General features: G+C 40.3%; 1 protein-coding gene across 1 annotated transcript in view; it reads right to left on the bottom strand.

Annotated features, from left to right (window-relative positions):
- Positions 1-13,424, bottom strand: part of gabbr2 (gamma-aminobutyric acid (GABA) B receptor, 2) — a 195,000-nt gene that overhangs the window by 11,029 nt on the left and 170,547 nt on the right. Inside the window, exons 14-17 of the mRNA XM_055017991.1 lie at positions 8,878-8,988; positions 3,930-4,154; positions 3,520-3,702; positions 2,829-2,958 (exon numbers count right to left, since the gene is read on the bottom strand). Of these exons, the coding sequence (XP_054873966.1) occupies positions 2,829-2,958; positions 3,520-3,702; positions 3,930-4,154; positions 8,878-8,988 (649 nt within the window). The remainder of the gene's footprint in view (positions 1-2,828; positions 2,959-3,519; positions 3,703-3,929; positions 4,155-8,877; positions 8,989-13,424) is intronic.

Here is a 13,424-nt window from a genome sequence, read left to right as displayed (position 1 = left end):
ATTACCATGAACAGCTAAACAACCAGACTGGTTCATTTTTCTCTGTATGACTTTTAAAAAAAGAATATTTAAATCAGTACGGCTAAAAATAAGCTTAATTTGCAGATCAGGCATCATATAGAGCGCAGTTTGGAGCACATAAGTAGTAATATTTATTCATTTAATTTTTCGAAAAGAGCCCTTTTCTTCTCATATTTCTTCCTATTGTGGAGGATATATGGAAAAAATGGTACCATTATTTAATTTTTCCAAACCTTAACAACCAATTCCCCATCCACAACTCATGCTGATGACAAGCAGAGGTTGCAGGCATGACTGTATTTGATAATGTGACTGATTCTTGCTCTCATTTTGTAGAAAAAAAGCTCTCAATAAATGAATATTCATGCAGAGAAGTCTTAAGCATATTTACTATATTGGTCTCTGTTCTCCCTTGACAACGTAACCACGTGAACACATGCAAAGATTCAGTCGAAAATAGATGAATTTCTATGAGCCCACACAGTTTGAATTCTAGTTCCCGAAAGAGAGCCCGATGTCAGCTGCTGCCAGCGCTTTAAAGAGATTTTTCCCAACAAATGCAAAATGTGAGAATCTGTTTATTTAAACCGCACCGACTACTTTCATGTAATACGCCTCTGTTTTAGTTTGTTTTTTTGAATAAAAATACAGTGTGAGCTCTACACTGGAAATCTAATACATCATTCAAAAACAGCACACTGATCCACAGCATACCTTGTAAAATCTAATGACTCACACAATTTGATGCAGTATTCTGTTTGGGATTCCTTAAAGGATAAATATAAAAGGAAGGTCAGAAATCTCACAGATGGCGGCTCATTCGCTAATTATCTACTAATTAAAATCATCCTGGCACTGACTTCTCTGTGTTCCCTAAAAAAAACACACTGAGCTGCTTCATCACCACATATTTTTATATCAAATCTATGCTTGCATTGGCACCAATCACACAATATCAACGGCTCCTCTAATATCATTTTAAAGCCAGACAATATTTGAGCTCAAACAGGAGGGTTGTGTGTCGGCTACGTGCTTATGTGTGCACATATGCAAAAAATGATGAGAGGCAGAGAAGCAGGGAAAAGAGCTAAAACACGAAGGAGCATTAGACACGTTCCTCCGTGAACGTACTCATTGATTGGCGTCAGTTCATTGCGGAACCATGAACTTTCACAGATGAGGAACTTCTCAAACAATTCCAACGCGCCCTGCTCCCAATCCGCAGAGCAAGCGCAGCTGTTTTGCTCTTTTTACCTTCCCAAACTCAGACAGATCCATTAGACTCCCCTGAGAGCAGCTTTGTGCTGGCGTGTGCGTGAGACGTGGCGGATCTGGCTGCTGTACATCAGCGTCACTCTGCGTCTGTTAAAATGAGGTTTAATGCAAAGAGATGCTGCTGGGCTGCAACGATTTACTGATTCTAACTGAGGCACCCGACTTCATAATGTCTAAGATACAGCTGCATCAATATAAACAGCACGCAAGCTGGGAGGGTGAGCAGACACAGGCTCACTCGGGTGTCTTTACATTATAGCGCTTGATAATTAACTCCTAGTGTTTCTATATGCTCATCTTATCCACCCTAACTCCTCCCTAACTTTCTGTTATTCTTATCTCTGCTAATTCTCAAGCATGTTCCTCAAGAGACGGCAAACAACACACCAAATAATCAGGTAGAAAATCAAGTGGAGACCCCCTCTGTGCTTGATAATAAAGGTGGTAAAGCGTGAGCTGACAAGCATCACTGCATGATGTGTACAACTTGCCAAGCAGCAGTGAAGTATTCAGGTACCAGAGCTAATCTCATGACTCATTACAGACGTCACAAGCGCTCCCATGTCCCTTCTTCACCTGCAGCTGACAGGCGCTCCAGCACCGCAAAAGATATTCCTTCATGCAGCTGCTCTGAAAGCCGTATTAAAATCCTCTGCTAAAACCTCTGAATATGCAAACACAGTGTACAGGTAGTAAAGAATTACTATTAGATAGCGTTGTTAGAGGATTAGCTGTGATTTCTTATACCATCGCCTGCTCTGGATGCTACGAAAATGTGATGTAAAACACTGCAATGTACTTTTTAAAGTAAAACAGATTAATATACACAAATAAGCACCCGAAGGAACCAGGCTGTAGCGTCAAATACAACTGCATATTCACTGATGGCTAAATTATAATACAACAGAGGTGCATTAAATCATCAATGCTGTTCTCTTCAGGTATTTTAATGTCCATTAGTTGGATTAATTAAATACATTCATCATGAGGTCTAATTGTAGACTGATGCAATAGATGTTCAGAAGTGCAGCACTCAAGAAAAAAAATGCTTCATTTGATTCACTTATATTACTTCAAATCACCAAACATCTGATAGGCCACAATGAGTGAGGTTTATTTTCTGAAACAATTGAGAAACAGTCTGTGCTTTTTATATATCTGTATTTATTTACTGGTGGGCATTTGAGACTTTTATTTTTAGGTTGAAAGGACAGGAAAAATGTGGAAATGATAAGGGGAACAACAGACAGCAAATCAGGGACTTACAGCCCTGATTGATGGGTTGCCTGCTCAAGCAGTTTTTGCTACTGGGGCCTCCAGATGTTTTAGGAAATAGTGTCAGATTCTCAAAGATACATTAATAGATAAAGAGGCCAGTGTTATCCACTGATAGATGGACCTCAGTGTGTGGAATATCCTTGGTAACATATATATATGTATATATATGAATGTCTCAAATGGATAGACTCGCTCCCATAGCCTGACAGGACTGTGATAGGTGGTATAACAAAAACAAACATCCAAATTCTCACCTTTGCCATCTGTAAAGTTGCGTATGCTGAGGATGTTATTGGCGTCCGGATAATGGTTCTGTTTAATATACGGAGTTTTCTCTGGAGTGTCCTGCAGCTGCATGGTCACTTCCTCCAGCTCCTTGTCCAACTTTTTAGACAAAATTACAGACAGAATTAGTACAATATGACTCACAAACTTAAACCTACAAGGTTATCAAAGAAGTGTTTGCCCGGTGTTAAAGTTTGATGTCTGTAAAACAAACTGCTGCAAATGCTTCTTTACAGTTCTGAACACAGTAAAGAATAGAAAGGACTCCTGTCTGCCAAAGACAGAAGAAGCTATCCTTCAAAATGTGTCTGAAAAGGCTCCTTATTTTCCACAATCATGAACACAAGCAAGGACGACAGCAGCAATTCGTCTAAGAGACATCTGATGGAAAGCCGAGGTGATTGCTAAGGGATTTTTTTTTTTCAAATGTCACTCAATGTCAGTGTAAGTGAGCATTTTTATGAAATGCATCAGAGAGAATGTACAACACGACACAAAGCCCCTGGTGGTGACAACACAATCTCTTGAAGTGAAATACTTTGCTTTTTCTTCTTACTTCTCTTACTGAACCGGTATGCGATTACTGGACATTAGTTAGGTTCAAAATTGCCCTAACGTGATGATCAACGGTTAAAAGAAACATAGAAGAAAAAGTCAGACCTCTGTTATCCTCATGCGGAGGCGGTGGTTATCAGTTTGAAGGCCGTCCAGTCGAGAAGTGTTGGCCTGGTTGACGCTGGTGACTGAGGTGGAGGTCTTGGAGTCTTCCTTCTTCTGGTTCTGGGTAAACTTTAACCTTCGGTTCTGGGTGGCTGCATCTGGGTTCGTTCTCATGGTGATAAACTGGAAGAGGGGTTATGGGTATTAGTCACAGCTGCACTCTGGGATAAAATTTCATGAGCTGAAAAAGCCACACATAACTGTTTGCACTGCATTTTTGGCTTGCAGGACTAAGTGAAGTGGGTGAGTGAATGGGGTGATAATTAAACACTCTGCTTTATATCAATACGGAGCTATCCACCCGCGCTCACACACGTACACACTATCCCCTCGTTCATACTAAAACTGACCTTGGGAACGAAGACCAGACAGAGTGTGATGGTGCTACAGAAGATGATCACCAGGGCTACGATGCAGAACTGGACATTGGGCTGGTCCCTGGTCAGGAAAGACACTGCAGCACCGATGATGCACATGATGCCAACGTTGTACACGCTCATTCCGATGTATTTGCTGTCATTGAGAGCAGGGATGCTCACGTTCCTGGTCTCCCAGGCCAGGAAACAGCCAAACAGCTGTCAAAGAAAAGACAGGAAAAGCAAAAAAGGCTTTAGAAGAAATCAATATTTGACATTGGTTATGGAAAATCTGAACTTGCTTCTGTGTGGGAATTCAGTTTAAACAGTTTCCATTGGTAGTTTGATGCAAAATGCTAATGGATGGTTTCATGCTTGTAAAATCTTCAGTGAGAGTGAATTGTTTGTTTGGTGCAACATTTGAGTTGCAGCAGCAGCAGCAGCCTCCTGAATCATTCACTGTGTGTTGTGTAAGGTGGCACGCCTTCTTAGTCAAAGTCTAAACGAGAGTTTGTGGAATGACAAGCAGAAGAATTAGAAGAGCAGTCATCTAGGCTTAGTGCATCTCAGGTGTGCGAGCATGTGGACGTGAGGCGTGGTGAAATGTGTTTATTTTCATATGTAAGCTTGTGTGTGTGCATAAAAGCAGCGATGACTCAAGCCTTGAATCAGTTTTTTGCTGTGTTGTCCCTCTCTGCCTCATAGAGATGTGGGCTCCTGTCAATCACTTCATTCAGACTTTATCTACCGCTGCTCTTCTTTGTTCCCATCTTATCATTTCACATCAAAGCTTTGACTTTTTCCTCAACCAACTTCCCACTTCTTCCATCTCTGTGTTATTTTTTTTTTTTTTGGGTAGCTTTCTGTCTTTTTTTTTTTTTTTACTCTGCATCATCCATTTTCTATCAGTTTATTTAACCCTTTCATGCATGAATTATGATAACCTCAGTAAGGATTTTCTTTTTACCAGTTGTTTTTATTCACCTTTAGGCATGAAAAACAAGATTTGAACTAAAAATAGGTCTACATGTCTACGCAGCTGGACAGCATGCATTTTGTTTTAGAAATAGGGATTTAACAAACAAATTAATAAAATGATGTACAGTGTGTTGAATTGTGAAATGTGATGTGAACTATAAAATAATATAATTTATGCATAAAAAAACAAAACACCATAGAGGTGTATAGATAGAATCTGTATAGATTCCAAAGTCTCTCGGTCATTATCTATCGACTGTCAGCCATAGTAGGGTGCACTGCCCCAGCACTAACTATACACTGAATGTTTTTATTGCTAGGTTTACTGCAAAGAAGCCTAGTCTAAACTTTGTCAGCACATCAAAATCAATCTGTTTTATAAGTCAGGTCATAACAGGAAGAGTATAAACACCACTGGCATAAAATTGGACCTGTCTCTGAACTGAGGATAACATGTCACTAATAATAATATCTTGGGTATCTGATGTATGACGTGACCATATTTACTCCTAGAAATGTTTTCAACTCCTGTGATGTAAAGGCCAGATTCTCCTTTCATTTTTGGAGTGCATACAGGTTTGTATTACGCACTATATCATCTATCAGATCTTTGAGAAATAGATGCATGAAGAAATCTATAGGTTCTGTTCAATCAACATTCACCTTCCACACTTCTACAAAACGAGGCTAGTCTCCCGCCAACTCATTGTCTTTAGTTTTTCAGTCATTTCTGCTGTTTTTTCCTGCCCTTTTCCCCTGAGCTCTGTTAGGTGATGCATCCTCAGCCTCAACTCCTTCACCATCATTTGCATCCTCAGCTCTCTCAGCCTCATATCCCTCACCATCCTTTCACTCAGTGTCCTCAGCTCCACTGTCACTACTGTTAGTATTTGCTAATCTTTCCTGTTCTGGCAGCCATTCCTCCTCACTTCTACTAGCATCATCCTCCTCATTTGACTGTGGTAATTCCTCTACTATCCTGCAGGCCTGTCTATTATGCCCTGCTCCTGAGCTCTACAAAACATAAAGATGTATAAAAACTTCAAGTTATATTCTAAAAACATTAACAAGTTTATTTACCGCCAAAAAGTTCCTGCAGATGAAATATTTTTATGAACAGCAGCAGCCTAATTATTGCCAATGAATTGTAGTTGAAATATAGCTAGTGATGCATGATGTACAGTGTAGTGAACATGTGATTAATCATAACTTCCTCCCAATATAAAATCAACACTTGCAAAATTTTGCAATTGCATGACTCCGTAGATGTTACTTGATGTCACCATATTTTTCTTACATGCAAGGGTGTCTTTTTATACAAGGTTTGAACAGAAGAAAATGAGCAACTTGGCGTTTCTGACTGCCTGTCAGCCATTTTGGTTTCACTCTTTTTTTTTTTTTTTAAATTCATTTGCAATGGCTAGCCAATCAGTGGCACTGCATGAGATGATGCAATAGCAACCACTGTAGTGGCTGATGTGCAACTATGCCATCAAAACTCATGTGCATACATGAAATAGCTTTTGAATAACTGTACACTGTAGTGACCTCTACGCATGAAAGATGCATTAAGATGATTTTCTGCTCTGTCTGACTGCTTCACCTTAAACATATATTGAGGTTTATATAATGTACAGTTGCTCCTGCTTCGTGGCAGTTTAGAAATACACAAGATTAAAAATGATAATGTACAAATAAGTAAATATTCATTGTTTGCCTGCAGTATCAACTGTTCTCTGCTGATTAGCTTGGAAAAGTAAACATTATTCAAATGAAATCAGTGAACACGACCATTTAGTCAACAGCAGCTCAGTATGACTGATCTATAAAGACAGAAATGTAAATATTCTCAGTAATGATGGTTAGAAGTCTGATAAAGTCATCATAGTTAGGGTGACCCGTTAGCTCAGTGGTTAGCTTCTCATACCATATGGGCATATATGCCATGAGATGCTAATCCCTGGTTCCATTCCCAGCCGGGTGGACCATCTGTTGCATGCCCTTCCTCTCCCTCCCAGTTTTCTTTTTTTCTCTACACTAATGAACAAAGGCTACAAAGCTCACCAAAAAAATAAAATATAATAATAATCTTAACTAGCGTTTTACCCTTGCAGATCTGCTGAGGGGTTCCTGGGAGTTTGACCATCCATTCCACATGTGTTCTGTCGTACTGCAGAAGTATGTGGCATTATCAGGGCCATTGTTATGAGCCATCTGGTCCTTGTACAACCAAAGTGACAGCTGTGTTCTTATTCTCAGCACAAAGTCAAACACCTTTCTGGTGGGTGTTGGACTGAACCAAGGTTGCCCTTTGTCTCCAATCCTGTTTGTGAGATTCATGGTCAGGATTTCAAGGCGAAGCGATTTGGGAACGTCAGAGTCACATCTGTGCTTTTTGCAGATGATGTGTTTCATTTGCTTCCATCAGGCTGTGACCGTCAGCAAGCACTCCAGCTGATTGTAAAGTGGCCAAAATAAGAGTTAGTATCTACAAGTCTAAGGCCATGGAACCAATGGATTGCCCCCTCTGGGTTGAAGGTGAGTGCCCCAAGCAAAGGAGTTTGAGTATCTCACATTCTTGTTCGCGAGTAACGAGAAAATGAAGCATGAGATGGACAGTACCGTAAGCCGAAAGGCAAAGTTCTACCATTCAGTCTACTTCCCAACCTTCATCTATATTAATGAGCTCTGGTTAGTGACCGAAATAATGATAAAAGCTTCCTCAGTAGAGTGTCTGAGCTCAGCCTTAGAGACAGAGTGAGGAGCTTTGACATCCAGAAGGAGGTTGGAGTGGAGTCGATGCTTCTTCACGTCAAAAGGTGCCAGCTGAGGTGGTTCAGCCATCTGATTAGAATGCCTCCTGTAGGTGCCTTCCATTGGAGGTTTTCCAGGTGTACCCAACTAAGAGGAGACCTCTGGGATAGAACCAGAACTCGACAGAAGGATTACGTTGTAATGTTCCACTACTGCCACCCCAGATAAGTGCAAGATAGGATGGATTGTTTAAAAAAGCATGATTGTCTTTTTAATATCTATATGCATTAAATTAATAAGAGTCAGTGCAAGAGACGTTCAAGCCATAGGACTAAACTGATATCACCACAACTTAAACCATCTGACATTTTGGTAAACATGCTCACCAATGCATTTTCTTGCTCATTTCTGTGTTCCATGTACTACACATTTTGGCAGCATCTGGCAAGTGTTTAAGGTCTTCCTAGATCCTCATTCTTTGCATATTTTTACCATTGTTATCTGTTGTTTAAAGAATATTAAATCTATCTCTCTGCAAGAGAGTGAATAAATGTTTATGTGGATTTATCTCGTCCCGTTAACTTTATTTATTTTTTGACACATCACCTTAATAACCAAAGGATCTATTCCCGCTCCAGTGACCATGTCAGTGTAGACTGTGATAAATTGAAGTCCTTAAATGTACCAGTTGAAAATTTCCAAGTTTGACAACTTAAAGTGGTAGTACCAGGGGAAGCAAGGCTGCTGATGCTATCTACATCTGTGATTTAAAGCCAGAGCTGTCAATCACAGATGCAGACAGCGTGTTCTTCCTGAGGGGGGCGGGAACTGCAGCAGCTCATTGCTTTTTTAGAGCATAACAGTCCATTTAGAACAGCCTTAACACAAGGGTTTATACAGTCATGGTTAAATGAACCATGTATTCTGAGCTGAAAAACTGAAAGACACACTGTGGAGACATGTGAGACTTTGATTAATTTGCTGAAAATGAGCACAATATGGAACCTTTAAAATATAATACTTGCAGCTGCGTAACGGTCACACCTATTAGAAATATGAATAATATGAAAAGGCACATTTATGAGACTAATACTAGTGACAACAGCAGATCCATTTGTGCAGTTCGTTCATGTAGAACATAATGTAAGTGTGCATTTATGTGTGTCCAGACTGTGACTACATGATGAGATTTTGTGTTTTCTCCTCTCACCATTAGCAGTCCCTTGTAGGCATAGACGATGCCCAGCCAAATGGTCATGTGGGTGTTCTCACAGTGCTCCAAGAAGGGAAGGATGGCGATGTCTCGGCCTTGGGGATCTGCCTGTTGACAACACAAACAAACAGACAGGAAGAGGTTTAAGTACAAACACACAAAAGTGCTTTAATTGTTTTCAGAGAAAAAGGAACAAATTAGACAGATGAACAAATAATATCGAGCAAAGTGCCAAATTTACAGTTGCAGTAAAATAGGCAGGAAAGATAAAGCCAACAGAGAGAATGAGTAAGTGAGCTTGAAAAGGAGTAAATCGTCAGTATTTGTTTCCACATTGGTTTTCTCTCATTCAGGGACAAAGGTCAAACAGACTGTCCACTGTTACTCCAAATGAAGAGTGTCAGTGATCAGACATCCAGGTGTGTAATGAAACTGTTTCCCATCATGGCCACTGGGCCTCACCAAAGTCTGCTGAAGTTAAATTAATCTGTGCTTAGGGTGCTAATGGGCACGACTAATGAAGCTTATTCATTAATGTGATTTACACCTCCTCCTTCCTTTTTCTGTTTCTCACTCTCCCGGGCTCTGTCATGCTATCTCTCCATCCTGCTCCAGCCCCTCTGTCTTTCTAGCTTTCCTTTCATTCCATCACAGCTCCTGACACAGGTGACTTGTAGAGCAAATTAGCACTTGTGGTGGATATTAATACTCTGAGACACATCACCTCTTTTTTCTCTTGTTCCACAGCCTCTATGCTAGGAAGAGCCTTAAAAAGCCTTGAATAAAGAGCACTAGCTTGGCCTTTGTGGATTCATCTGAGGCCACAACAATATATTAACTGTGAAACACCTGGGGCGAGGATAGGCATGATGCACGCTGCTCTCTAGGTGGGTGTGTGTGTGTGTTTGTGTGTGTGTGTCTTCAGGCATATTTACAATAAAACATGTCTAATGTCCCAGCGGATGGTGTGAGATGTATGTATATGTGCAGGCAAACACAATGTAATACTTCATCTGTTAAAATTCAGCTTATAGTCAAATTCCTCTAAGACAGAAAGAAAGATGATAAAAAATGAAGAGAGAATATACAGAAAATATTGCTTTGTTTCTGTCCTCAGATATAGTGCACCGACTGTGTGCTGTTTAATGCTTCTGTGAATGCTCCACACCTACACTCACACACATCCCTGCAGGTGCTGTAAAATACCTTTTGCACGAGTCATTCTGACCTGCATATTCTCCATTCAGCTCACATTAATGGAGATTACAGCTATTCAGGCTTTCCTCTATGACCTTGATGGATTTACATTAGCGGCTCTTGTATAGGATGATCACTTAAAATGGGGAATCGGTTCTTAAAGAGCCGCAACGATTCACCCAAAAGAGATGAACAAAAATGGATCCAAACCATATAATTTCTGGATATCCTTGATGGGTTCCATTATAGTGCAGTTTTCTAGCCTTAATTCCCATGCCTGCACCTTGAAAATACAACTGCCACAGTGTTCCCTATCCGGCTTCCACCTGCTTTCAACATTCAACTCCTCATAGGATTACGTACGAAGTTTCACATCACATGCTGTTTGCAAAAAAAAAAAAAAAAAAAAAAAAAAAAAAAAAGAACCACGATAGCAAAAGCAGACGGCAACCCCACAACTCAGATGTGAACTTTTTCACCATCTTCAAAACCTGTGATGTCTCAAAACAGAAACATATTCAAGCGTGAAGACTGCTTCGGTGGCACTGAGTTCACACACTTTGTCAAAGCACTCTTCCAACCTATTTTGAGAATTCCCGTGACAACCGTGTGGCTCATGTCACTCATACCTGTGAATATTCTGGGACTTGAGTTTTGGATTCTGGTTAGCTTTAGGTGGAGCACAGATAGAACTGGGTTTCGGCTTTAAAAGCCATCAAGGCGATGGAAACACAGGAAAGTGGGGCAGGAGATGACGCACAGACAAGCTATTTTTTTCACAAGGAACCACAATTAGTTGACACAGTACAGAAAAGGGATCCTAAGACTCAAGTATGGCATTTTCAGCATGTAGCTACAGGTAACTTCTTCATGAAAAAAATATTTTCCAACCTATTTTCAACCAAAGTAATGTGTTGGGACTGAACATTAGAAAATCTACCCATCTGTTATGCATGAGATGTCCTGGTTTGGCTGAGTCTGTGAGCAACAGCAGGCTGCAGGATTCATCTCTGGCCACGGGAAGCGATATAGTTTTACATTTTGTGCAAATAATAAAACAATTCTTCAGCAAGCTGCTCGTCCGTTTGGACTGTACTAATTATGGTGGACCATGGAGGATGAAGTTCAAGACTACTCCTTCTGCCTTCCAGCCATCAAGGAAAAAAATGAAGACTTTTTTTTCCATTAGGAATGCAAAAGATTGCTGGCTTTATCTGCTTGCTAAGGACAGTAATGGCTGCTTGTAATATTAGGTCAGACCTTGTAATATTTCTGTTATACCTCTAAGACATCTGCAGAAAATGCCTTCACATAAATTAAGATAATTTTCAGGTCTGATCAGTTAGTATGTGTTTATGCGCTGACAGACTTTACAGAATTTGGAAAATGCGGTTATTAAAGGGGATTGACTAGTGGGAAAAAGAGTACAAGCATCCTATGTGTTCCCTGGTAATTAAAGTTTCCAAGCACAAAATAAGTTTTAAAATCCATCACTAGGAGAGAACCATCTATGTACCAACTATCTTCATTGATATCACAACTTGTCACTCCTTCTTTTTATTTTCAGATGACATATACCCCAACACACATATACCCCAATTTTAAGCTCAGATTTGAGTATATTTCTCAACAGAACAACATGTCAAGTTGTAAACGCAACAATTCTTTCTGTTCCTACAGTTTTTGGCAGATAAGTGGTGTCATTTTGCTGCTTTTTAAAATATAACACCCCTTTCAAACTCACCAGTAGGTCTGGGGGATTAAAGGGCTCATTTTTTAAACAATGCACCTTGACAAAGGTTTTGCAAGTCTCTGAAACTCTATTAGATCACACATTTCAGTGATCCATTGTTTCTTGAGTGGAAGAATTTACATTTGTTTTGTCTCTGCCCTCAATTTTTCAGATTCTTCCTTTAATTTGTCACACTTCTTGGTCGTGCCATTACTCGGTGCAAAGATCTCAGGGAACAACGAGCCATCAGATATCAGCTTGTTTTGAAGTAAGCAAGCAAAAAAATCCAGACATTCATTTATTTCTGTTTTGAGCTACAGACAAAACAGTATCACACATTAATAATAGGTTCACAGTGTGCTTCTGCAATGGGGTCAGAGCTCTTCAGCTCTTTTCTGCTGAACAGCTTAACTGCATCATCTGCATCTTCGTCATTTATGTATATTTATGTTTTCGGCTGAGCAACCTCTTATTCCAACAACAATGCTCCAGGAAGTCACACTTCTTGCGAATCATTTTATTCATTCAATATGAGAGACACATTCTGCACCAGCGCTCTTTGCATAGTCACAGCTCCAAGCAAACTTGTGTCACTAACAACTAAATGATAAGACAAAATGAGATATAATGCTTATTAGGCTTGGGTCTCTATCGCAGCAGAGCAGACAGGAGCTCTTGCCTTTTGGAGAAAAGCTGTCTGGGGAGTTGCCAGGCAACAGAGCTGTAGGCGGCAGGCGGCCCCAAAGTGGTGGTGATGGCGGTAAAAGTGCCGGTTCACTGTCATTTTTCACAGCATTAGCCCTCTAACGGGATCACTCTGGGAGGGCTGCAGCGGGCACAGAGCTGGCAGATTGTCTATGGGGAGATGGATCTAGACGAGGCGACGAAGGGAGTGATAGAGAGACGAGGGAGCAAGAAATGAAGGGTCGGACGAAGAGAAGACAGGTGCAAGAAGTATGGGTGGAAAGATGGAAGGTGAAATGACTGGAATAATATAGGGATAGCAGAACAGACTGAGAAATGGATACTATTGATCATATTTCCTCCAAGGGAAGAAGAGACTCTATCAGGAGGACGTAAATGTTAAAGAGTAGGGATGGCAAGTGAATACATCAAGAAGAGACAGTGCAGGTAAAGATGAGGGATAAGCCCATTCCTACTGTCTGTCTATCAGATGTATTATGTAAAGTGGGCGTTCAGACAGACATGCTTCACTGTTTGCAATGATGGAAACAGATGAAGGTTAATCATTTTTTATTCTTGACTGCACTTGTTTGAGTCAATCTACAACACTTGATTGTAAACATCTCTAGCTGGGTGCTGGTGGGAAAACAACAGTGGAAAAGTCAGACATTCAAAGATTCAACAAAAAAACCAATAAAATAAAATAAATTTGCCCTATTGGCAATGTCTATTATTGCTTATTTTTCATCTGTGTTCTATAACCATGGAAGAGCTCATTAAACCTGACAGAAGACTTTGTCATGGTGCCCCTTTACCAGCAACACAGAAGTGTCCACCTCCTCTGGTCAGCACAGTAATATAAGGCTCCATGTGGTAGAGCTGCCAAGTCCTACAGCTAATCTACAATGTTTTAAGTGTGTATTAAAACTCA

Source organism: Amphiprion ocellaris, chromosome 15, assembly GCF_022539595.1.
Source record: "Amphiprion ocellaris isolate individual 3 ecotype Okinawa chromosome 15, ASM2253959v1, whole genome shotgun sequence".
Taxonomy (NCBI): domain Eukaryota; kingdom Metazoa; phylum Chordata; class Actinopteri; family Pomacentridae; genus Amphiprion; species Amphiprion ocellaris.
This window is presented reverse-complemented; position numbering and strand designations above follow the sequence as displayed.